This window comes from Nematolebias whitei, chromosome 2, assembly GCF_014905685.2.
Source record: "Nematolebias whitei isolate Nwh7 chromosome 2, NemWhi1, whole genome shotgun sequence".
In the NCBI taxonomy this organism is placed as follows: domain Eukaryota; kingdom Metazoa; phylum Chordata; class Actinopteri; order Cyprinodontiformes; family Rivulidae; genus Nematolebias; species Nematolebias whitei.
The window spans coordinates 39,009,353-39,033,016 of record NC_056499.1 but is presented as its reverse complement, the minus strand read 5'-3'; the positions used below and the strand labels follow the sequence as shown (position 1 = coordinate 39,033,016).

The window sequence follows — 23,664 nt, the reverse complement described above, 5'->3', positions numbered from 1 at the left end:
TTTCAACCTTTTATTGAAGGTCAGGTCGAGGGGCAGCCAGTCAAGGATAAAAGTCTAAACATCCCTTTTCCCAGTAACCCTCTCCAGCTCCTACTGGAGCACGGTCTGCAACCTGCGGCTCTGGGGCCACATGCGGCTCTTTGGTCCCTCTGCAGCGGCTCTTTCAGGCTTTGACCAAAACTAAAATAAAACTGAATTTTATTTAAATTATTGCCAACAATGAAAATGGCTAGATTTCCTGTCATTTTCAAATATGTGAAGAATAGTACAAATACAAGGTGAAAAACATGTGGACTGCATCAAGCTAGTAGCTTGTTAGCCACTTTAAGTGAACTTCCAGTCTCACTGCGTGATGTTGCTCTCAAAACCAGGAGAACGTTGTGGAATATCTTTAAGACAAGCTGCTGAGAAGGAATATTTGAAGATACTAAGAATAAAACACAAAAAACAAAGTCAAAGTAAACTATTTATTTTTCTTTAAAAATGTACCTGGATATCCAACAAACTGGCCTAATTTTATACTGTCTTTAACTTTATGCTTTAAGTAGGAAACTTAATTCTTCAACAGTTAAGAGAACTCACATCGGCCTACAGAGTTCAGTGTTTTAACTTTTATATAATTGTTAAAAATTATATATTTCTTTACATGACTCTGGTCTTTTCTTTTGTATTTAAATGTAGAAATATCAATAAATGTTAATAATAGTAAGACTTTTTTTTTGTTTTATATCACCCCCACTGGCTGGAAAAGCCACCTCCAACAAACGGTCGGACACATCATCATTAGTGAACAAAGTGGCAAAACTGACTCTTTTTATTGCAAACGTTGCAGACCCCTGATCTAGAGGATCCCAAGGTGCATTGCTACTTCTGGATCTGTCGTGGGGTCTTTCTATCTTCCAGAGGGACGCTCCCTAGACACCCTAAAAAGGAAGTGACCAGGAGCCATGCTACAGGACGCCTGAACTTCCTCAGGAGAGCCAGTGGTTCTACTCTGAGGTCCTGGATACAAAGATCTTCACCTTATCTCCACGTTAAGGTGACTCAAGGGGTGAAATGTAGATACTAGACCAGTAAATCAACACCACCACAGACTGGAGCAACACCTCCATTACTGTAGATGGAGTCCTGATTCATTGGTCCATCTTTGCCTAATCCCACTATCTCTCATGAAGAACATTGAGATGCCTTCAGCTTTAGTCAGAGACTCACAGCCAGCTGCTACTTCCCTTGAAAGCATCACAGAATCTTGAGCGCTGCTTTGATAAACGTTATACTACGTAAAGGTAAAAGAGTATTCAAATACAAATTAACAACAGCTGTTTAGTAAATGGTTCATAATGTTATCCCACCACATTCACAACTGAAGGGGCATTTCACACGCTCCACCAAGATAATTCAGTTACCAGTAAGTAAATTAAAAGAAAGTCTCTAAAATACAACAAACCTTCACGGGCTGTGCCTTTAGCCAAGTGCTCCCTCTCCACAAAGCTTCAAATAAAACACTATGATGGTTTTAGTTTTATGTTAAAAATCAGATATAAAGCTGTTCTGATGAAGTAAACCGTTAAAGGTTAAGATACATATATATATATATAAGCAGAACATTTCATTTCACTCTTAGGAATGGACACTTAAAAACAGAGCCAGTAAGATTTGCAGCAGAGCTGTTGCTCCAAAAAGATTAGATTTTACAGGTGGAGAGGAATTTACTTCTATTCTCAAACAAAATAAATAATTTAATCCCCCTCCCCCAAGCTAAGGGTGAAAAAGTTATGTGCTTTGAGGTATTGCTGGATTTGTAAGCTGCATCCATTTCTTTCAAGGATATCTAAAACACCAGCTGGAGCTCCATCGTTTGGCTTTTCAGAAGGAAATAGGAGCTTAGCACAAGTTTGACTTTAATCTCACCGACACTCTGCAGAAGGGAGCGAGAAAATTCAGCAGCGGACAGATAAACAGATAGGACTAACAAATGACACTGATCACAGGGCTCGGCCCTCACTCTGACAGAAGAATCACCACAACAGGCTGCGTGCTTGTGTTTGTTTGAGAGGAAAAATGTCTCGCCTTGCCTTTTCACTGTGCTGGCTATAGTGAAACTACCATCAGAAAAACACGAGAACTGAGACGAACATCATAAAATGGTAGAAAACCATCTGAGAATAGAGAAAAAACGAATCAGTGACACTATCTAATGATGTGGGTTTTAAAGGCAGCAAGGTGCAAAGCATGATAAGATTTTGAGAGTCACTTTATGAATTCATTTGAAGCAGGCCGTTGTGGGTGATTGCATCTGAAGGACTGAACTTAGATGAACATTTAAAACCAAGCAGTCTTTCACCGTCTTGGCCGTGCAGTTTTCTCAAAGGCTGTCGAATTACTTCTTCGGTGTTGCATCTCTAAACAAATATTTATAAGCGTTGCTGCTTTGAACTCTGTGCCATTTTCAAGCTTGTTTGTCTGTCGTGGAAGTAAATATCTTATAAACTACCAGACGGATTTTAATGGAACGCTCAGAAAGTAATCAACGGATGTCAATCTCAGCTCGTTAACCCCCCCGACAAAAAAAAGTGGTACTGTTGTACAGCAATAACGTTAAGGTTTGACCAATAAACAGCTATAAAATGACTAACATCGATATAAGATAATCTTAGACTAAAGCTCAGGTGTGAAAGGCTGCAGGTGAGACCTTTATTATGTTTACACATTCATCAAAGAGCATATAATTATATTTATAGCTTAATAAACACTGAAACTAGTATAGACCCGCTTTGGTAAATAATATAATCTAAACCAGGACATTTAATCTGGGGTTCCAGAGTAGTCTTCAAATTTGTTAAACTTGTTCATTCCTCTGCCTAGTAGGTTTTGGTGCTCCTTTGTCATTTTAAATAATATAAACAGCAACATAAAATATTTATACTAAAGTGAAAATTCTAGACTCTATAACACTGAGTGTACAATGATTTTCCTGCTAAAGGAGAATTATATGTTGGTTAAAAAGTTAATAATTTATGTACATCCTTTTCATCAGAGGGTACTGGCTAAAAAAGGATTACCGTATTTTTTGCCCCATAAGTTGCAGTTTTTTTGCATAATTTGCATGCCCTGTGACTTATACACTTATATGAAGTGACGTATTTATAGATTTTTATTCTCATATTTATAAACAATTTTGGGCTGAGACATGACTGCTTTCATTCATTCTGACTGAAAATATTGAACACTACAATTTTCAGCTGCTAGGTGGCACACGAGTAGTATGGCATGCCGTTGTATCATGAATAGGTAAAAGTTACTATTAATGACACAATCGGCTTGCTATAAACTGACACCATCATCTGTCTGGAGCAACCATCAAATCAGATTCATTTTGCTTCACCGCCCGGGCAAAATACAGCTGATTTGACCATTAAAGTGCATTAATTAAGTAAAAGTTCAACTGAGACACACCTTTACTATAATGTTGAGCAAACAAATAATTTAGGGATGCACAATATTATCGGCATGGTATCGGTATTGGCCGATATTAGCATTAAAGTTAAATATCGGACATCGGCCATTCCATTAAAATAACTGGCTGATATAAAGGCGCTGTTTTTGCCTGCAGAGGCAGCACAACGTGATGACGCTGCGCCAACCTGATCTCACGGCGGAGAGGAAAATTCAAAATGTCAGAGGTGTGGAAGTTTTATTTTTCGTTGGTGAGGATGTCGGATTCTGAAGATTTATGGACTACATTAAGCCTCGCTACATCGTCCCCAGTCTGAGATCTTTTTCCGATGTAACCTTACCCGAGTTACAAGCCGTCATTTCCGACGTCATTGAGAAGCTAATAGCTGATAGCACTTAAGTGAGTTTTACCACAGACATTTGGACTTCAAGTGTTAGCCCCGTTAGCGATTAATCTTACGGCACAATGAATAGACAAAAACTTTGAACTTAAAAAGCCTGTCCTTCATGCACAGGAGTGCAGAGGATCCCACACTGCAGCTAGGAACCTGGAACAAGCCTCCACAAGTGAGACAGAATCACAGGTGACTAATGCTAATAAATAACATTCAACATTTTTCATTTAATATAAGTCAAAGTGCTATACATATCATATGGCTGTTACTGAATATATGTCAACAGCTCTTACAGCTGTTAAACAATTTTTGTAGCAAATAAGCCTAAATAAGAGGGATATGGTCTGACAAAGAAAAGTATATAAAATATCGGTATCGGCATTGGTTATCGGTCAAATAAGTTTTAAAATATCGGCATATCGGCCAAAAATCCAATATCATGCATCCCTAAAATAATTGTTTTTAGGTGGTTATCTTGTTAAAGTGTGAAGAAATGCACAGCAAGTCACCCTCTGCGCATTCATGTTTCAACATATCGGCTTTTGAAATGCAGCGGATTTGCCCATCAAAGTGCATTTATTAAGCAAAAGTTAGACTGAGACACATCTTTGCTATAATGTCGAGTAAACAAACAATTGTTTTTAAGTGTTTATCTTGTTAAATTCTTGTTAAAGTCCTCCCGTGCACGTCCCCGCAGCCGCCATTTGGCAGCCCATCGATTTTTGGCACAACACCGACACACATTTCCGGGTGTTCAGCGGTGACATGTAACAAACGTGACGCATCAGTGGAGATGCATAATAGATGTGACTTATACGGCAAAGTAACTTATTTATGTTCTTTCCACTTTATTAGACATATTTGGACTGATGCGGCCTATAGGGCGGTGGGACGTGTGCGGCGGAAAATACAGTAAATGTTAACAAGTCTACAATTTCAACAGGACGTTCTCGTTCACATCACTTTATATCTTTCAAAGTAAAACCCACATCTATCCTCATTTCTGTAGCTGCCAGAGTGAACACAGAGATATGAATTAGCCGGTGGAACTCTACAAATCTGACAGATTTTTTGGTTGAAGATTTATCTCTCTATGGAAAATGTATCTGGTTTGTAGAGAATTTCCCCCATCACTAACATTTCTTCATGCTTAAAGAAACATTTACATACGGTGTCATTGACAGCGGAGTAATGAGCCATTTTTCATTTTCTTCACGTCTCTCTGGTCTCCCAAGATGACATAAAAAAAAACTCCCCGTTGAAAATAAAAGGCGAGGCTCTCCATCTCGATGTATTTGTATATAACTACAGTGTATATGCTCGCACCTGGAAACAGCCAAGTGTGCAAAGTGTGATGGCTGTTTTTAAGATGGAGACATGTGCACAGTTTGCAGCGCCGTCCAATTTGAAACAAATCTTGCAAACACCAACCTCCACTCCTCATACACAAGTAAATGTAATACGCACAATCGCATTTAAATACGTGTGAGCAGAGATGGAGGGGCGAAGACAGACGACTCTGAGGCTTCGGATGATGGTTGATTTGCATGCTCCGTCAATCCCCCCGCTGCTGGCCGACATGCATAATTCATCCATTTTTATTGACTGCTGGGGAATTCTGTTAGGTGATGGAGTGATACTCCCAAGAACAAAAGATGACTGTCCTTTTACTGAGTGTCATCAAGACCCGCGCGTAGGAGGAAATTCAAAGGGCTGTTTCTCTGCAGACTGATACGTGGGGATGTTATCAATGACACGCAGGGCGTTTGCTAAGGATAAATGTTGACCGAAGAGCTCGGAGCGCTGCATCATGTGTCACCGTGTTGCTGAGCCTAACCTGAATTAATGGGGACTTTGGTGTCCTTAGGAGCAGACCTGGTCTGAACCTGAATGAACACGAGGGAAGGATCAGAACAACAAGGAACACATAACCAGACCGGTACTGCAGAATTAGCTTTGTAGTGATGACTACCGGTAAGTATCTGTTTAATGTAGATTTAATGCAATTCATCTGTGAAATGTCTGATGAGACAAACGAGGAGCATCAGGTTGAGTTGGTTCTCTTTTAATTTGCTGACGCAAATGCTGAAATGACTTAGATCACGTGTCAAACTCAAGGCCTGGGGGCCAAATGTGGCCCTCGCTGACATCTTATCTGGCCCCTAAGATGATATGTGAAATGTAAAATACTTCTATCTTGAATTTTATCAGTACCGTAATCTTTGATTATGATGTCGGAAGCACAACGGAGAACATCAAATGAGGCCAATCGAACTCTTGTTGAGGAACCTGTGACCAAGAAAAGATGTTGGGTATCTAACTTGAGTTAATGTAGTTTTTGAAATTGGCCCTTAGTTTGAAAAAGGTTTTGGCTCCCTTTTGTAAGTGAGTTTGACACCCCTGACTTAGACTGTCCCAAAAGACACCATCAGCTTTGTTTCGTTGTCCTTCCTTACACAACAATGGATCAAGTACAGTAGTCCCTCGCTACTTCAAAGTTCGACATTAGCGGACTCGCTCTTTCGCGGTTTATCAAGAGGTGGTCAACTTTAATATTTCTCACGTGATTTGGACGTTACAAATAAAATGTTAACGAAAAAAAACTTCAGACAGGTGCAGCCATTTTCTAGTTCTCTTTCAATAAGCCTATACTCCATCACCAGTCCAAAAGAACTGCATTACCCAGAAGCTAACAGTGCTTCCAGCTGCCGAAATGGAGGGAAAGTTTTGATCCGATCCGAACCTGGCTAAAAAATCTAGTCCTTATTCATAGTGACTTCGGCGCTCAGTGGCTGTAGAGAGCCGATCAGAACCTACTTCGCGGTTTTTCACTTATTGCAGGGGTGTTCAGAACGTAACCCCCTGCGATAATTGAGGGACTACTGTAATGACTTTGTAAGAGACTAAAGGACCCTGAAAGGTATAATAATAATAATAATAATAATAATAATAATAAAAAAACACTGAATACCACAAAACAGAATCAGATATTCAGTCCAATAAAAAATGCATTTACTGGATACAGCTCATGGAACAAAGAAAGGTTCAAAATCAAATATTGAAGCCCACCCTCTGTGACCGAACTAGTTTAAAAATAGACTCTCGATGAGATTTAATATCAGTTTTATTGGTTTAAGTGAAGTTCAAAGAGAAGTTTCATAAAATTCAGAAGTTCATGCTGTGAAAATCTTTTGCTGTTCATCAAGTATGGCACCATTATCCATTTTACCCTTCCACTGGCTTACATTAATATTTACTGAGTGTTTTTTAAAATACAATTTAGATGCTTGATGTTAAAAAAACATGCAGCTAGAATTTCGAAGCACTTTTACTCAAATCTAAACGTATCTTAGAAAAATTGTGTTTATCTGACAAACTGAGGTGTTCCAGGTGCCTCAGCACCACTAGCTTTAAAAAAAATCTAATAAGCACAAATGTCTAAATGATGCACTTTCATGTTGAATCAAGTGCATTTAAAAATGTTTGCATCCATGTCTGAAACAAAACTGCATTCAAAACTATTCATGAATGTCATCCTTATTTAATGTAATAACATGTCAAAGCTAAAAAATAAAAATTAAATTTCTTTTTTTTTTAATCACAGTCAGTATTAATCCTCCTTTTTCTTTCTTTTTTTTTAATAATATTTTTATATAAATCAACTCTACTGGAGACAGTTCATATCTGTTGTTGGGTCATGGATGATAAACCAATTGAAAAAAGTAGTTTGAACTTGTGACTGTACATTATATTTAGTTTAAAAATAAACATTTTCTGAAAAGTTACCATTTTGGTGCTGTGTGTCAGGGACAACTATAGACTGTTTAAAAACTATTGGGTATCAAAAGTTGAGTAAAAACTAAAAATGAAACGAAGTGTTTCAGTTTGCTGATGTGCCTCTTACTGTAAGTGCAAACACACGAGAGGAATTAGCAAAGATTCTCACTGCTGGATCATATCGTGGAACAGCGCCTCGTACTCTGTTCTTAGAATTTGTTCGTCAAGATGCTCTTTTAACTCTGATTTTAAATCTCAAGGCTTTTTCCTTGTAAAAACAAAAAAAAAAAAAAAGAAAGAAAACAAAAACAGGTAAATGCAAAATAAACAAACAAGCAAATAAATAAATAAGAAAAATAATGAATTGATTTCATTTCCTGCATGGGCAAATACTGAGACAGCAAGTCCAAATTGTATCCTATAGCATTGTACTGTGCAGTACTGCATCTTATTATACAAAGTATATTGTAGTGTACAATACCACCGAATATTATATCACAACGTTTTGCAAAATACAGAACTGAATTTCAATGCAACTAGGGATGCACAATATTATCAGCATGGTATCAGTGTCGGACAATATTAGTGTCAAAGTTAAATATCGGCTATTCCATCAAAATAACACACCGATATAAAAGACGCTGCTTTTGTATGACAACCCAGTGACAAGGATGCCTGCAGCGCCAGCATAACGTGATGACGTCACGTGCGCCTACCTGATCTGATCACGGCGGAGAGGAAAATTCAAAATGTCGGCAGTGTGGAAGTTTTATTTTTCGTTGGTGAGGATGTCGGATTCCGAAGATTTATGGACTACGTTGAGCCTCGCTACATCGTCCCCAGTCTGAGATATTTTTCCGACGCAGCCTTACCCGAGTTACAAGCCGTCATTTCCAACGTCATTGAGAAGCTAACAGCTGATAGCACTTGGGTGAGTTCTACCACAGACATTTGGACGTCGTGTTAGCCCCGTTAGCGATTAGTCTTACAGCACAATGGATAGACAAAAACTTTGAACTTAAAAAGGCACAAGAGTGCAGAGGATCCCACACTGCAGCTAGGAACCCGGAACAAGCCTCCACAAGTGAGACAGCATCGCAGGTGACTAATGCTAATAAATAACATTTAACACTTTTCATTTAATATAAGTTAAAGTGCTATGCATATGGCTGTTACTGAATAAACATTTTTTTTTGTAGTAAATAAGCCTAAATAAAAGGGCTATGTTCTGATAAAGGAAAGTACATTAAAAATATCGGCATCGGCCAAATAAGTTTTAATATATCGGCATATCGGCCAAAAATCCAATATTGTGCATCCCTAATTGTAACATATTATATTGTACGGTATCATGTAGGATATCGTACGAGAAGTGGGACCATCTCTCATAAGTCAGAACAGAGCAGCTTTAATTACGGAGCATTTAGCCCAAAACAGACCAACAAAAACTACACAACCAAATTTTGTTTCCCCCTGTGTATGATTATCTGCTGTTGTATAAAAGTTTAAATAATAAGATTCATTTGTGGAGCCGCCATAAGGAATGACTAGTAAAGAATTTCCATCTTTGCAATCATAAATCCAAGAATTGAATTTTGTTGAAACTTCATCTTCATTAATCGTCTTAACTGTTCATTCATTCAACCTTTATTTATAAAAGGTTAGTGTCAGTGAGTCACGAGCACTCATTTACAAAAGAGACCTGTTTTGGACAAAAACCATAAACGACTGGCTGTGTCTGTTGGTACAATCATCCGGCTGATGTTTTACTGTGAACTCATACGCCGTAAAAAGAAGTGTCAGTGGAAGAGGCTTCATGTGCCCAGGCTGGCGTCAGTAAGTCACCTGCTTTCAGCTGGTAGCTGTGACACACCGTCCTCAACTTTCATCTAATGTCTACAGCTTCGGCACGTCTACGTTTGAGATGAGTGCCGTGCACCACAGACCTATCACACTCTCCTTTAAGATCCCCCTTTCTGCCTCAAGTTTCAGTGTCTAACTGACAGCAGCTTCTCTCTCTCTCTCGTAACGTCTTCTCAGAGTTGTGAGAGGCGGTAAAGGAAAACCCCACTGGCGTTACTTTCATTGACAACATTGTATTAAAATCACAGAACGATCTTGGAAACGCATTAGCCACACTCTTCATTTCTGCTCAAAAGGCAGGAGCCATTTCAGACCTCTTCAGTATCACCAAGACTTCCCTGATCGTTCAATACGCTTGCTAATTACTTTCACCGCCACCCGAGGTGGGGGTGGTGGGGGTTTCACACTGGATGTTATTTTCTAATTAATACACGGTAGAACCATTTCAGCCAGCTCCTGTTGGAGGTCAGGGCACTCGCAGACAATTCCACAGCTATTAAAGACGTTAAACTTGAGATGTGGAGCTGTGCTTTGAACTATCAGCTCGACGGGTTAATGATATTCTTACACCGGAGCCTTGTGGTAAACAATATGACAACCTTGCATTTACTTTCACTTAAAGGTGAACGTCCCATTCCGAGGAGGTGGATTTAGATAAATGAGCTCTGTTCCAGTTATTGTTTTTACTGACCCCACAGGTTGCAGCGTTATCATCCTGCAGGACTGGCGTGAGTAAGGTAAACAAGGTGCTTTCCTAATTGGTGAGAATCAAATTTCCCACGTTCGGCACGGTTCCCTCCGAGGACTTTTGAGCTGCACTGCCTCGGCTAATAGGAGCCAGAGGAGCGAGAGCACAGGCGCTGTGACACTCTATCTCGGCTCTTTATTTGTGAACCGCCCTTCAGCTGGTGACCCAGCAGCCTGACGTCCCCGATGAAGTGGCTCGCTTTGCAAATCCCGCTCTCCCTCTGGAGCTCTTGTTCTAGCAGTGGCAGAGAAGCATTAACGCCTCGGGAAGCAGGCGGCAGGACAAACAGAAGCATCCGAAGCAGAACGTTATATTCTCTGCTGGTTTTCAAAAGTTATGTTAGCGGTTACTGGCCACCGTTGGCATAAAGTGATTATGAGAGGTGGGTTGATGACAACAACATAACAGCTTCTATGAGTAATAAATAAAGGTTAGTTTAACTTTATATTCATGTGGTCCATGAGATGTTTTGCTAAAAAAGACCACCAGAACTGATTCAGTTATTATCCGACAGCTTTGTTTGGTCCAGTGTTAATATTTAATCTTGCCTCTTGATGGCTCCTCCAGCGCAGCGTTGTTGTTTTTAGAAGAACGATGTACCAAAGGTAAAAACAAGCTCAAGTATTGATCCCATCACGTTAGTATTGATTCGGTCCAACATTAACGTTAGTATCGTATGTTTTTGTAGAGTCTCAGTCATCCAGGACAAGAGAAATTAAAACAACAAAGACGAAGCAGCTGGACTTTTGTTCTGTAGCTGAAGACGTGCAAAGCTCCAAGATTTAAACTGCATGAGGTTGGTATCATTAATAATATGTGGATCTGATTTCAAATCAGTGATTTGTCATGTTTACACTGCCATAAAAAAAAAATCAGACATGGTTAGCACAGGGCAAAAAACTCAGATTTGAGACACATTCGCCTGCAGCATAACCTAGGTTATAACAAAAGCTACTTAGACGTGGCAGCCATCTTTAATTGTGTTAACTCCCACAACTAATCAGCTGTAGATATGTTCAAATAGTTTCGTCAAAATCTGTAGAGTACTTCATGAGATATTTTGCTAACATGGCAAATGAACACTCACACAGAAGCATGAAGAGAATTATCACATGCAAAAAGAAAGTGTACAGTTAGAAGTTAGGTTCATACCTTTCCTCCAGCAGTTTGTCTCCTAACATCCATCGAATGTGAGGAGCAGGGAAACCAGCAACCACACAGGGCAGCAGCACACTGGTACCAATCAGCTTGGTCACAGAAGCGGGCTGAACCAGGAACTCCAGCTTCCTCTCCTCTCCAGTTTCTAAGATGAGGAAAAACAGAGAAAAGTTCAACTAACTCCCATATTGGACAGAAACATTAAAAGACGCACTGTGGGATGAGGAGCAAGTCCTGAAACCTAAACCAGGAAGGACCAGAAGGATGATATCTAACTCCACTGGTGTCTGTACAAGTTCAGAGCTTAATCCCATTAAAAATAAAACTTCTAGAGGAGCGACATGAGACCCTGCCATGATGGAATCCAGGCTCCTTTTGTGCAACAGCTGAGTTATGGTTACGTTACTTACAGCTTTAATGGGAATCAGACACTCCTTATAGCTTTAAACCATTTTTCATTTGTCTGGCAGGTCTCCTGAGGCTAAAGATAATAAGTGATCTTGCAACTTCTATAAATAAAGGATTTTACATAAGAGGCAACACAAGAAAACATTGTCTGAGATGGATTTTTAAGTTTTATGAGAGGCAAAGTTGTTTGTTTACATGGAGGAGGCGGGGCTTAAATGTTGTACTGGGACAAGCTCATGGGGACGTTGGTCTGCTTCCAACTTCAAGTATTGTGTATGTATATGAGATTTAGTATTTCTATCCTCAGTCAACAACAAACAACAAATTATCTCTCTTAATTTCTTTGAGGAGGCAACTTTTTTTGGGGTTACATTTTCTCAGGGCTTAATTTGTAAACCGATCAATGGCGAAACGCGAATACAGGGTGAGGCAGGGGCGGGGTTGCTGGTGGGGAGGGGGGTCTGGGTCCTCCCCCAGAAAAAAATTTGAAAAAAGCAGATGCCATACAACTTTTTTTATTTATTATGTCTGAAATGTATGTGGGAGTTTCGACACATCAGAAGTTGTGCGCGCTCTGTAGAGCTGTCTGGAGATGCTCCGGTGCATAACGTGCACTGTCCGCAGGGTGTGCTGCTGAAGGTGTTGGATGAAGACACTCATCCCCGCGGGACATATCGTCCACGTCTCTGCTGGGCAGGAGTGTGTGCGCGAGCTAGTGAGTGTGCTGCAGCTGGAACATCCACTCCAGAGACTCGGTCCGCTGGGCCAAGGGCAACGTCTCCTCTTGTTGTATTCTTAATAAATAATCAAAATTTTTTTAATAACCCACTTAAACTGTCAAAATGCTCTGCAATTTAGTTGTGCTGATTAATTATATTTTTGAGGTTTTAATAAAAATGTGCAATGACCTTGGACTTTTAGGGGCGGAGATTTGAGTTGCCGGATTCGAGCGAATAGATGCCAGAATGCACCTAGTCAAAATAAGAGAGTTCCCAGATCCTGTTCCTGCAGGATCTGGCTCAAATTAAGCCCTGCATTTGCTGATGTTTAGCAATACTGATTTTCCATTAGAAACAGTACGTTAAGTACGGCAGCAGCACTGCTGTGAACAGCAACACAAACTGAAAGTGTGCTTCATCCTGATCATGTAGATAAACTTATAATCTGAATGGATCTAAACACATCTGCTGCTGGTAGGTTGAATAGTTTTGCACAAAACCATTGTTTGTATTGTTTGATAATCCTTGGTCAGATTTTATAAAATACTGTAATTTTACAGTAAAACCTATTTGTGAGCAGCCATTTGATAGTAATTTCAATAATTGAAATTACTTTGTTTACTTGTATATAATCTAAAATGTGTTGAATCAAATTCTTAATGAATCAGACTTTATTTTAATTGAGGGCTGAATTGTGTTATATGTATTATTTTGTATTTTTAATGAATCAAATCATTGGTAGTTTATCAAGTTGTGTATCATATCGGCCCCTGACCAGTGATGGACAGAGCTCCATTCCAGCTGTAACTAGTTATCCGAGTATCATCTTTAAATAAACTGAAGGTTAAAATGATCCAGCCAATCAAAAGGTCTCTGTTGAAAAGCTATTTTATTAATTGTCTGTACCTTTTAACAATCCCAACTATAAAAATAAGTGACTTCACGTAAAAGTAAGAAAAGTAGAAAAGACTCATTTGTTGTCTCTCAGTGGAACAAGTTCCACTAATGTCAGGCTCATGTGTTGTAAGAAACACATTTATCTGGTTCCAAACTCATTTTCTTTTAATTTCCTCAGACAGATTTATGAGTTTACCTCCTGTATGCACCCATTTATTTGCCAGGCCAACACACACCCTCAGAGGAGGCATACAGAGGATGAAGAACCCCACAGGGGTCTTGTTGAAGTCTGAGTTACAGCCTCTAATATCTTCTCTGTGTTGGTTGGAGCCTAGTGTTTAACAGCTCTGTAAATAAAACTTCTAGAGGAGCGAGATGAGACCCCGGCACCATAGAATCCAGCCTCCTTTTGTGCAACAGCTGAGTTATGGTTACGTTACTTATAGCTTTAATGGGAATCAGACACTTATAGCATTAAACCATTTTTCATCCAAGTCAGGCAGGTCTCCTGATGCTAAAGATAATAAGCCATCTTGCCCAAACAAAAGAATAAACATAAACTTCTATAAATAAAGGATTTTACAAAAGAGGCATTTGAGATAGAGTTGGGCGCTATGGACCAAAGTCTATATCTCAATATTTTAAGATAAATCGCAATATACGATATCTATCTCTTTTTTTTTTTCCTTTCCATAAAGTAATAACAAAAATATATTTCTGAGTCAAAGCTTTGTTCCAAGTGTCACACAGGCACATTTATTAATTATACAAAATAAATGTCTACAGAAATTATTTGCATATATTAAAGGTTGTTTTTTAGACATTTATTTACACGTATTAAATAATAATCCTCCCCAGCTGTGCCGTCGTCACAACGTTAGTAAGCGTGTGTGAAGCAGCAGTGAGGGGCTGCTTGTACTCAGCGAGGGAGAAGGAGGGGCCGCGTGAAGTTGGACGGGCAGAAAAACAAGAACTACAGATTTTCAAGTCTTACAGTGAGAGGTGGCACTACATTAATAAAGCAGCAGCTTATCATATTTAGCGGCTAACAAGATGGCTAATTTTAGCCATCTTGTTCCACAGTTGAGACTGGGACCATGTCTTTAGCGATAAAAGCTGCTGCTATATTAATGTCACTCTACATCTCTGTTCCTCTCATACAGCACAGGTATGAGTTTTGTACCGAAGTTTGTTTCAGGGAAGGAAGCTGGGAAGGCTTCACAGAGCTGGAGCTGCAGCACGAAGTTTAACACACTCTTCATACTCCACTTTATAGCGTTGATTTAAATGGTGAAAAAGGTTTGTTGTGCTCAAACCTTTCGTCGGGACTTGTTTTCAGCATTGTCTACAGAAAACATGTTTCTGCTGCACATCTGACAAATTAAATATGAACAATCTCCAAATAACAGATCCATTATTTTTTTCTCTGCTCACAAGCTGCTCTGTGAATGATACGTGCCGTCCCACTTGGAGAAGCAGGAAACGGGGGGGAGCGGGTGAGGGGCTGGGCTGAGAGGGAGAGGAGGGGCCGCTTGGGAGAAAAAAGACAGCAGGCGGATTTTCAAGAATAACACGATATCATTTACAAACCGGATTCCAAAAAAGTTGGGACACTAAACAAATTGTGAATAAAAACTGAATGCAATGATGTGGGGGTGCCAACATCTAATATTTTATTCAGAATAGAACACAAATCACAGATCAAAAGTTTAAACTGAGAGAATGTATCATTTTAAGGGAAAAATCTGTTGTTTCCAAATTTCATGGCATCAACAAATCCCCAAAAAGTTGGGACAAGTCCATTTTTACCACTGTGTGGCATCCACCCTTCTTCTTACAACACTCAACAGACGTCTGGGGACAGAGGAGACCAGTTTCTCAAGTTTAGAAATAGGAATGCTCTCCCATTCATGTCTAATACAAGCCTCTAACTGTTCAATCGTCTTGGGCCTTCTTTGTCGCACCTTCCTCTTTATGATGCGCCAAATGTTCTCTATAGGTGAAAGATCTGGACTGCAGGCTGGCCATTTCAGTACCCGGATCCTTCTCCTACGTAGCAATGATGTTGTGATTGCTGCAGAATGTGGTCTGGCATTATCATGTTGAAAAATGCAGGGTCTTCCCTGAAAGAGATGACGTCTAGATGGGAGCATATGTTGTTCTAGAACCTGAACATAGTTCTCTGCATTAATGGTGCCTTTCCAGACATGCAAGCTGCCCATGCCACAAGCGCTCATGCAACCCCATACCATCAGTGATGCAGGCTTCTGAATGGAGCGTTGATAACAACTTGGGCTATCCTTGTCCTCTCTGGTCCAGATGACATGGCGTCCCAGTGTTCATAAAGAACTTCAAATCGTGACTCATCTGACCACAGAACAGTCTTCCATTTCGCCACACTCCATTTTAAATGACCCCTGGCCCAGTGCAAACGTCTGAGCTTGTGGAGCTTGCTTAGAAATGGCTTCCTCTTTGCACTGTAGAGTTTCAGCTGGCAACGGCGGATGGCACGGTGGATTGTGTTCACTGACAATGCTTTCTGGAAGTATTCCTGAGCCCAATCTGTTATTTCCTTGACAGTGGCTTTCCTGTTTGAGGTGCAGTGACGTTTAAGGGCCCGGAGATCACGAGCATCCAGTAGAGTTTTACGGCCTTGACCCTTACGCACAGCGATTGTTCCAGATTCTCTGAATCTTTTGATGATGTTATGCACAGTTGATGATGATAACTTAAAAGTCTTTGCTATTTTATGCTGGGTAACACCATTCTGGTATTGCTGCACTATCTTTCTGTGCAACAATGGTGGAATTGGTGATCCTCTTACCATCTTGGCTTCTGAGAGACACTGACACTCTGAGAAGCTCTTTTTATACCCAATCATGTTGTCAATTGACCTAATTAGTGTTAATTGGTCTTCCAGCTATTCGTTATATGCTCAATTTCCTTTTTCCAGCCAATTATTGCTACTTGTCCCAACTTTTTTGGGATTTGTTGACACTGTGAAATTTTGAATCAACATATTTTTCCTTTAAAATGTTACATTTACTCAGATTAAACTTGTGATCTGTCATCTATGTTATATTACGAATAAAATATTGACATTTGCCATCTCCACATCATTGCAGTCAGTTTTTATTCACAATTTGTTTACTGTTCCAACTTTTTTGGAATCCGGTTTGTATTTTGATATAATCTCATTTTTTATCGCAAATGAAATTATCTCGATTTTTTTTAAATGTTGCGATATCGCCCACCCCTAATCTGAGATGCACTTTTAAGTTTTATTAAAGGCAAAGTTCTGGTTGTTTACATAGTGGAGGCGGGGCTTAAATGTTGTACCGGAACCAGCTCATGGAGATGTTGGTCTGCTTCCAACTTCAAGTATTGTGCAACTATGAGATTTAATATTTCACCCCAAGTCAACAACAAACAACAATTTCCCCTTCTTTGAGGGGGAAACTGTATGGGGTTTGCATTTGCTGATGTTTAGCAATACCAATTTTCCATTAGAAACACTACATTAAGTACAGCAGCAGCACTGCTGTGAACAGCAACACAAACTTTAAGTGTGCTTCATCCTGATCATGTGGATAAATTTATAATCTGAAAGGATATAAACACATCTGCTGCTGGCAGGTTGAATCATTTTGCACCAAACCATTGTTTGTATCGTTTGAGAATTCTGAGTCAGATTTTGTAAAACACTGTAATTTTACAGTAAAACCTGTTTGTGAGTGTGGGTATTAATTAATTATTCTCAATAATTGACAGACTCATTCCTTTGTTTACTTGAATATAATCTCAATGTGTTGAATCCAATTTATAATGAATCACACTTTATTTTAATGGAGGGCTGAACTGTGTTGTAAGTACTGTTTTGTATTTTTATTGAATCAAATTATTGGTAGTGTATTAAGTTATGTATCATATCGGCCCCAGACCAGTGATGGACTACCCCATTAAATACCAAACACACAGAGACAAAAACAATTGCCTATTCCTAAAGAACAATACATCAAACGTTGACTGCATGGCCCTGGTTTACCTGGTATCGTCTGGAGCTGCGCCTCATCACTGGACTTGGAAGAGCCGACGTTTTCCACCAGACAGCGATAAAGACCAGCATCAACCTCTGAGGCATTGCTGATAACAAGCGCGCCACCAGGAAGCTGCGTCAGCCTGGCGCTCAGCTCCAGCGGCTGCCGGTCCTTCTCCCAGTGGGTGAAAGGCACCAAATCATAGTTCACCTCACACGCCATGACCTGACTGTCTCCAAGATGAACGGAAGCAGGCGAGGGCTGGATGGTAAACCTGGGAATACCTGAAAACAAACAAATAAAAAATGTGAAAAACGTCAATAACTCATTTAAATATCAGGAGAATAGCAAGTAGCTCAGACAGTGTAAATATAAAAGCAACAAAACAATAGAAAATGTGGAATTGTGCAAATTTTAAAGGATATATTTTAAAATTTGTATAAAACTGTCTCCTCATTATTCACTTTCCACAACTGTTACATAAAAAAATCCACTTTATTTAACTTTAAACTGCAGATACTTAACGGTTAATCACACTTGGATAGATGAAACAGACGGATCCTTGATCTTGTTGCTTTTGAGTCAAGATTAAATTAAATTTAAAGCAAATTACAAATGTAAAGAAAATCAGAACGTATAACCCCGCTGCAGGAATCAACATCTGGAAATTCAAATTCAGGATATGTTTTCCAAAAGTAGTAGAGGTCAATAAAATCAACGCTGCCCTACCATGACATCTTAAACACACAAACCCTCTAACACACATTCAGCCACACACACACACTCACACACTCCTGCAGCACGATGATTTATCTTCCATGGTGGATGTTAATTGGCCTCTCAGAGCTGGAGATACACAACGCTAATTAAAACTCTGGATCCACAGGCTGTTTGTGCTGCAGTATCCCAACTTTCTTCTCAACACCGAGTCATTGCTTCCTGCGTTTGAAGCCATCAATCTGTAACCAACACTTATGAGGCACTTTTGAAGCAATCTTAAATTTAATAAAGAGCCTTTCGACGTGTGAAGTCTGAACGCCAAAAGATTCATTAAAGAGAAGCGGGAGAAGAGAGTTGTTGTTTTTAAAAGGAAGGAGGCCTCTCCATCTAGCATAAAAAGAATATCATGCTGTGTTATTACCACGGAGAGCCTCTTGAGTGTTGGACTGAATGCAGTTGTAGCCTTGGTAACGCTTGGGTGGGGGGTGAACATAAAAGATAAATGCAGCTTTCAGAGAATATTTATCTGTTTGCAAATGCAAGTTTGTCTCCCATAACTGTGCTTTTATGCAGAAAGTGATGCTGAGCACTTGCTGAGTGATGATTTGGTGTCCACCCCCCCACCCCCACCCCCTCTCCAGCAGACATCACTTCAAATCCCTGCCAACTGTGGCTCCAGGGTAAATCACACTTGTAGATAAAGCCCCAACAGCTAAAGACTCTCTCCCAGCACTGGCAGATGTGCACGGCTTCTCTGGGTATATTTCAACACAACAGTTCAGCTAATATGAGCTTAGCTGATGCCAACACTGATACTGTTGTGTCGGAGCTGCCAATCAGCCCCTGCTTAATCATGCCGGGCAAGAAGAGAAGAGATTTATTCAGATTGGAGCCGTTCATGCTCTGCAGTAAAGCAAACACTGTTAGTTTTCTGATTAAAGCAGGATTGAATTAATCAATAAACACAATTAGAGTTAGCCCTGTCGCGATAAACAATAAATCAATTAATCGCTTGATAAATGAAAATTATCAACCTTGTTTTCATTTATCAGCTTTATCGTTTCTTTGTGTCTCTCTCGTTCTACTGAAGACACTGGATGACAAAAAGCTCAACTCCAGTGCTCTTCACTGACACCTCCCTTTCTCTTTAAAATCCATTTTAGCTATCCAAAATTGCGTTTTTGGATTGCTAAAAGCAGCTAAGTTGAGAAGCTAAGCTACGAGCTAAGCTAACAGGCCGACCTCGGGGAAAAAACCTCCGTCTTGTCGAAGCTCCAAAATTCACGATTGAAACCTGTGCCTTAGTGTAAAAAGTTGTTTTTCTCTGCAAAAAGAAACTGAGAACTTGTTTACTGATTTTTAATTAAAAGCTTTGTGTGAACAATGCTATGCTAAAGAGCTCAAACACACTGAGTGTCCGCCATTTTGAGAACTGAAGAGAGACAGCCCATGTCACGTCAAGGGGCCTCCCTCCCATTTTTCTTAAAGAGACACACTGCTCAATCCCTCAATATCCATTCTTTGGTTCAAACATTCTTATACTGCCATCCAGTGGTCAAAAAGGTACTACACATAAAACAAATGAAACATTTCTTCTTAAATTTGTAAATAATGACTAATTATTGTCATATTTCAAACAATATTATCATTTATCACAATAACTTCTGAGACAATTAATCGCACAGCAAAATTTGTTATAGTGACAGGCCTATTTAGAGTAAAAAAAAGAAATCACTGCTATTTATTCTTGTGGATATTTGTTATTGTATGAATGAATAAAGGCCTTGAGTCCCTTTAAGGAAACCATTTCGACCTCTGTCTTTGCCATTTTGATCAAACTTAAACACTTTTGCACAATCTGTTAGTCCTCTGAGAATTAAATGTGAACAGCAGCAAACTGTGGCTCAATTTCTTTAAAGCTGGGCACTAGTTTGGTGTTGGCTAAGATTACATAGCAGCTGTAGTGGTTTCGGTACACTTTAAAAATAATACCATGCACAATCTCATGTAATATGGTAAGATGTTGTGCTCAGAGTACGTGTTGTTAATGACTCTCAGCCACTACCACACCAAATTTTAGTTCACTTTGTAAAACTGAAAGAATTCAAGCCGCTCTTTTGTTTGTTACGGACAGTTTGCCATGGCTGCCATCCTCGACTGGACTGACTCCAAAAGTCAAATAGTTGTACACGTACATCCGTAACTATTTTTGCAGTGTTCATTAAAATTTGTTCAGTGGCTCGAGATATTCTAGTCAAAGACAGACGTGAACAACTTGGTGCTAAAGCAGGAGACATTAACAGGGTGTTAATTGTTCTAAAAGTTGCCAGCAGACATTAAGGGGACTGAAAGTCCCAGGTTCAACTCCCAGCCACTCCCACATGTCGTGATGTCTTTGAGCAAGACACCTAATCCCTAATTGCTCCCTGGGTGCTTACACAGCTGCCCACTGCTCCACCTGGGTGCATCTCAGGTGTAATAAATGCAGAGAACTAATTTCACCATATGGAAACATACAATGATGACAATCTCAGACTTCCTTTAAGAAAATCTCTGCTTCCACAGAGACTGAAGAGGAGTCGACACGTTTCCCTCCCCTCGCCTGTTCAGCACTTTCTGACCTGCTCTGCTGTGTCTTGACTAACCCTTTGTTCCTATAGTCTCATCACTTCTCCCTGAGCTAACTCATCAGTTTGCTGCATCTTAGGGGTGTCTGTTTCATAAGGAAGCCCCATGCACGCAGGCATAACTCGGCCATGCCATTAACAGAATCTTATAAGGAAGTGGGAGGTCATGATGTGGTGAACATGTCTGCATTAGGTGCTACGATGTACAGAAGCACAATATGTGTGGGTGAACACAAGGGGGGGCACTGTAAATAGGAATTGGGGAGTGCCATTGATTTCAATAAATCACAATTCTCCATTGAAATCGACTGGGTGGGAGCTTCATTTTCCACATCCTTGCTCAGCACCATCTATTGAACAGAAGTGCAGCGCTGCCAGTCTCGACTCTCACTACCCGACAGTGATGAAGTCAAACGATTCCAGGAGAGTCGTAATGTCCCAGCGGTCAAAGTGCAAGGGCAGGGAGGGTTTTCTAATGGAGCGCGGCGTCTTTGTTTGTTTTAAACGGCAGAAATAACAAGCGAAGCTGATCTTATAGTGCCTGCAAATGGCAATTTTTATAGAAAGGAAAGTGGTTATCCCGGTGTTGATAGCACAAAACATTTGGAGACTGGACGTTAGTTTCAATCACCAAGCCCTTCATCGTCTGCTTGGTGTTGCCTGCAGAGCCTACGATCACATGCATGCTAATGAACGCATGTGTCCATCACTGGAAGAAGATAAGCAGGGGGAGAAAATAAATCTATGCTACAAAGAGCAACCAAGCAGCATAATGTCTGCATAACCCTCCTCAGTGTAACCACACACACACACACACACACACACTGTTAAATCACAGTTGGGTTCCCACTGTTCTTAATTAAAATCTGGTATAGAATAAAAATGAACAGATTAATAGAATATGCACAAGGATTTAAGGATTTCTGTCAAGATCAAACTAAACTGACTACAATAACAGACTTTCACCTGGATCAGAGACACAGCTCTGCTTCGTTACGTATTTGTTAAACAGAGAAACACAGAAAATCTGAAAACTGGTATATATTTCTGGAATTAACCACAGAAGCTTTGCCTCCGTTTATATTAAAATATAAATAAACAATATTTGGTCTGTGAGAGTCTGAAATGTAAAACTCAAAACTGATTTAGTTAACTCTTTGGAAAAAAAATAGCGTTTTATCTAGACACCTTAAGATCCTTAGGAGATCCACATGTTACTGAAACACATCACCTGTTTAGGAGTCAGAGTTTAACCCACAATGCATCACTTCCTATTAACATATAAATTACCCAGTGGGACTAATTAAGGAGAGAAATAAAGCATGCATATTTTCCTGGGATAGATTAATTTATTGATGGATTTTATGCAAATATTTATTGTCACACTTGCTGCCAATATTTTCCAACTCTAATTAGATTATGATTTAAAAGCATGATTTAAAAAAAAACTCCAAACATGACATAGCACTCTAAATAACTAAACATTTATATATCTAAAGGATTAAAACATGATTAAATGCTGGCATACTCTATCAGAAGTAAACTTTTTCTTTAACAGTCACCAATTTTCATGGAAGAAACAGATAAAAAAAAGCTTTAAATGCCAAAAAAAGAGCCCAAATAAAATTTGATTTGGTTGAACAAAAGCAGCCTTAATAAATGTTTGTTTTGTGAGGGAGGTGCTTTCAGTCCACACAGGACACAGACACAAAGCAACGCATTGAGCGCACACAAGACGAGCGGTGCCTACAGGCATGATGGGATATTAGATGCATGTTGTAACACATGTTGCAATCCAATCTGCTCTGAACCCATTTGCTTCTTTTGTACTCAAATGATCTCAGGCAGTTTTCCTGCTGATACTTCCCACAAGCAAAACAAACAAACAAACAAACAAAACTGAGTTAATCTTGTTTATTAGAAAAACAGCTAGTCCTAAGAGAAAAGAAAAGATTTCTAGATGTATTCTTAGATGCACACTAAATGGTGAAAAGGGTCTTCAATTTGTCTAAAAACCTTCAGGAGGGTTTGCAAGTGTTGAGGATGTAAATCCTGTGGAGCTCGAGCTGTAGTTTGAGATCTGCATGGGAGCAACCTACACAGAAAACATCTGAGGCTGCAGGTCCAAACGCCCGGGTCTAAAAACAATATATAGATATGATGATCGTTTTTACAAGACTGGTCCAAAGTCGTGCCACCCACAGCAAGTACTGGGCGGCACGGTGGCTCAGGTGGTAGAGCTGCCAACTCTCAGCAAGAAGGTTGCCGGATTGAATCCCAGTCAGGGACCTTCCTGGGTGGAGTTTGCATGTTCTCTCTGTGCATGTGTGGGTTTTCTCCAGGTACTTCAGTTTCCTCCAACAGACCAAAAACATGCATGTTAGGCTGATTGGTAACTCTAAATTGTCTTTAGGTGTGAATGAGACAGTGAATGGTTGTTTGTCTCATTTGTCTCTATGTGTCCCTGTGATGAACTGGAGACCTGTCCAAGGTGTCCCCAGCCTTTCCAACAGTGACTGCTGGAAACAAGTGACCCTGAGACCCGAAAAGGAAGAAATGGGTCAAGATGATGGACGGATGGATGGATGGATGGGTGGTCCACAGTCTGTATTAATTTCTGTAGATAAAATCATAAATGTGGGGGCTGCTGCCAAAAAGGATACAAGGAGTGGGCTAAACACATGGCAGGTAGGAAAAATTACCTAAAGCTAAAATAATATTTACAAGCCATAAAACATGCATACTTTTCCAAAAACAAAAGCACAGCTGCATGGATTCTTGATAAACACTTAGATCTAAACACACACACACACATAATGTGTGTGTATATATATATATATATATATATATATATATATA

The 23,664-nt window shown here is 39.7% G+C and overlaps 1 protein-coding gene across 1 annotated transcript in view; it reads right to left on the bottom strand.

Annotated features, from left to right (window-relative positions):
- Positions 1-10,318: 10,318 nt before the first annotated feature.
- LOC119426862 (neogenin) overlaps positions 10,319-23,664 on the bottom strand; it is a 137,838-nt gene continuing 124,492 nt past the window's right edge. The window contains exons 3-5 of the mRNA XM_037694447.1: positions 17,467-17,742; positions 11,392-11,542; positions 10,319-10,559 (exon numbers count right to left, since the gene is read on the bottom strand). Of these exons, the coding sequence (XP_037550375.1) occupies positions 10,319-10,559; positions 11,392-11,542; positions 17,467-17,742 (668 nt within the window). The remainder of the gene's footprint in view (positions 10,560-11,391; positions 11,543-17,466; positions 17,743-23,664) is intronic.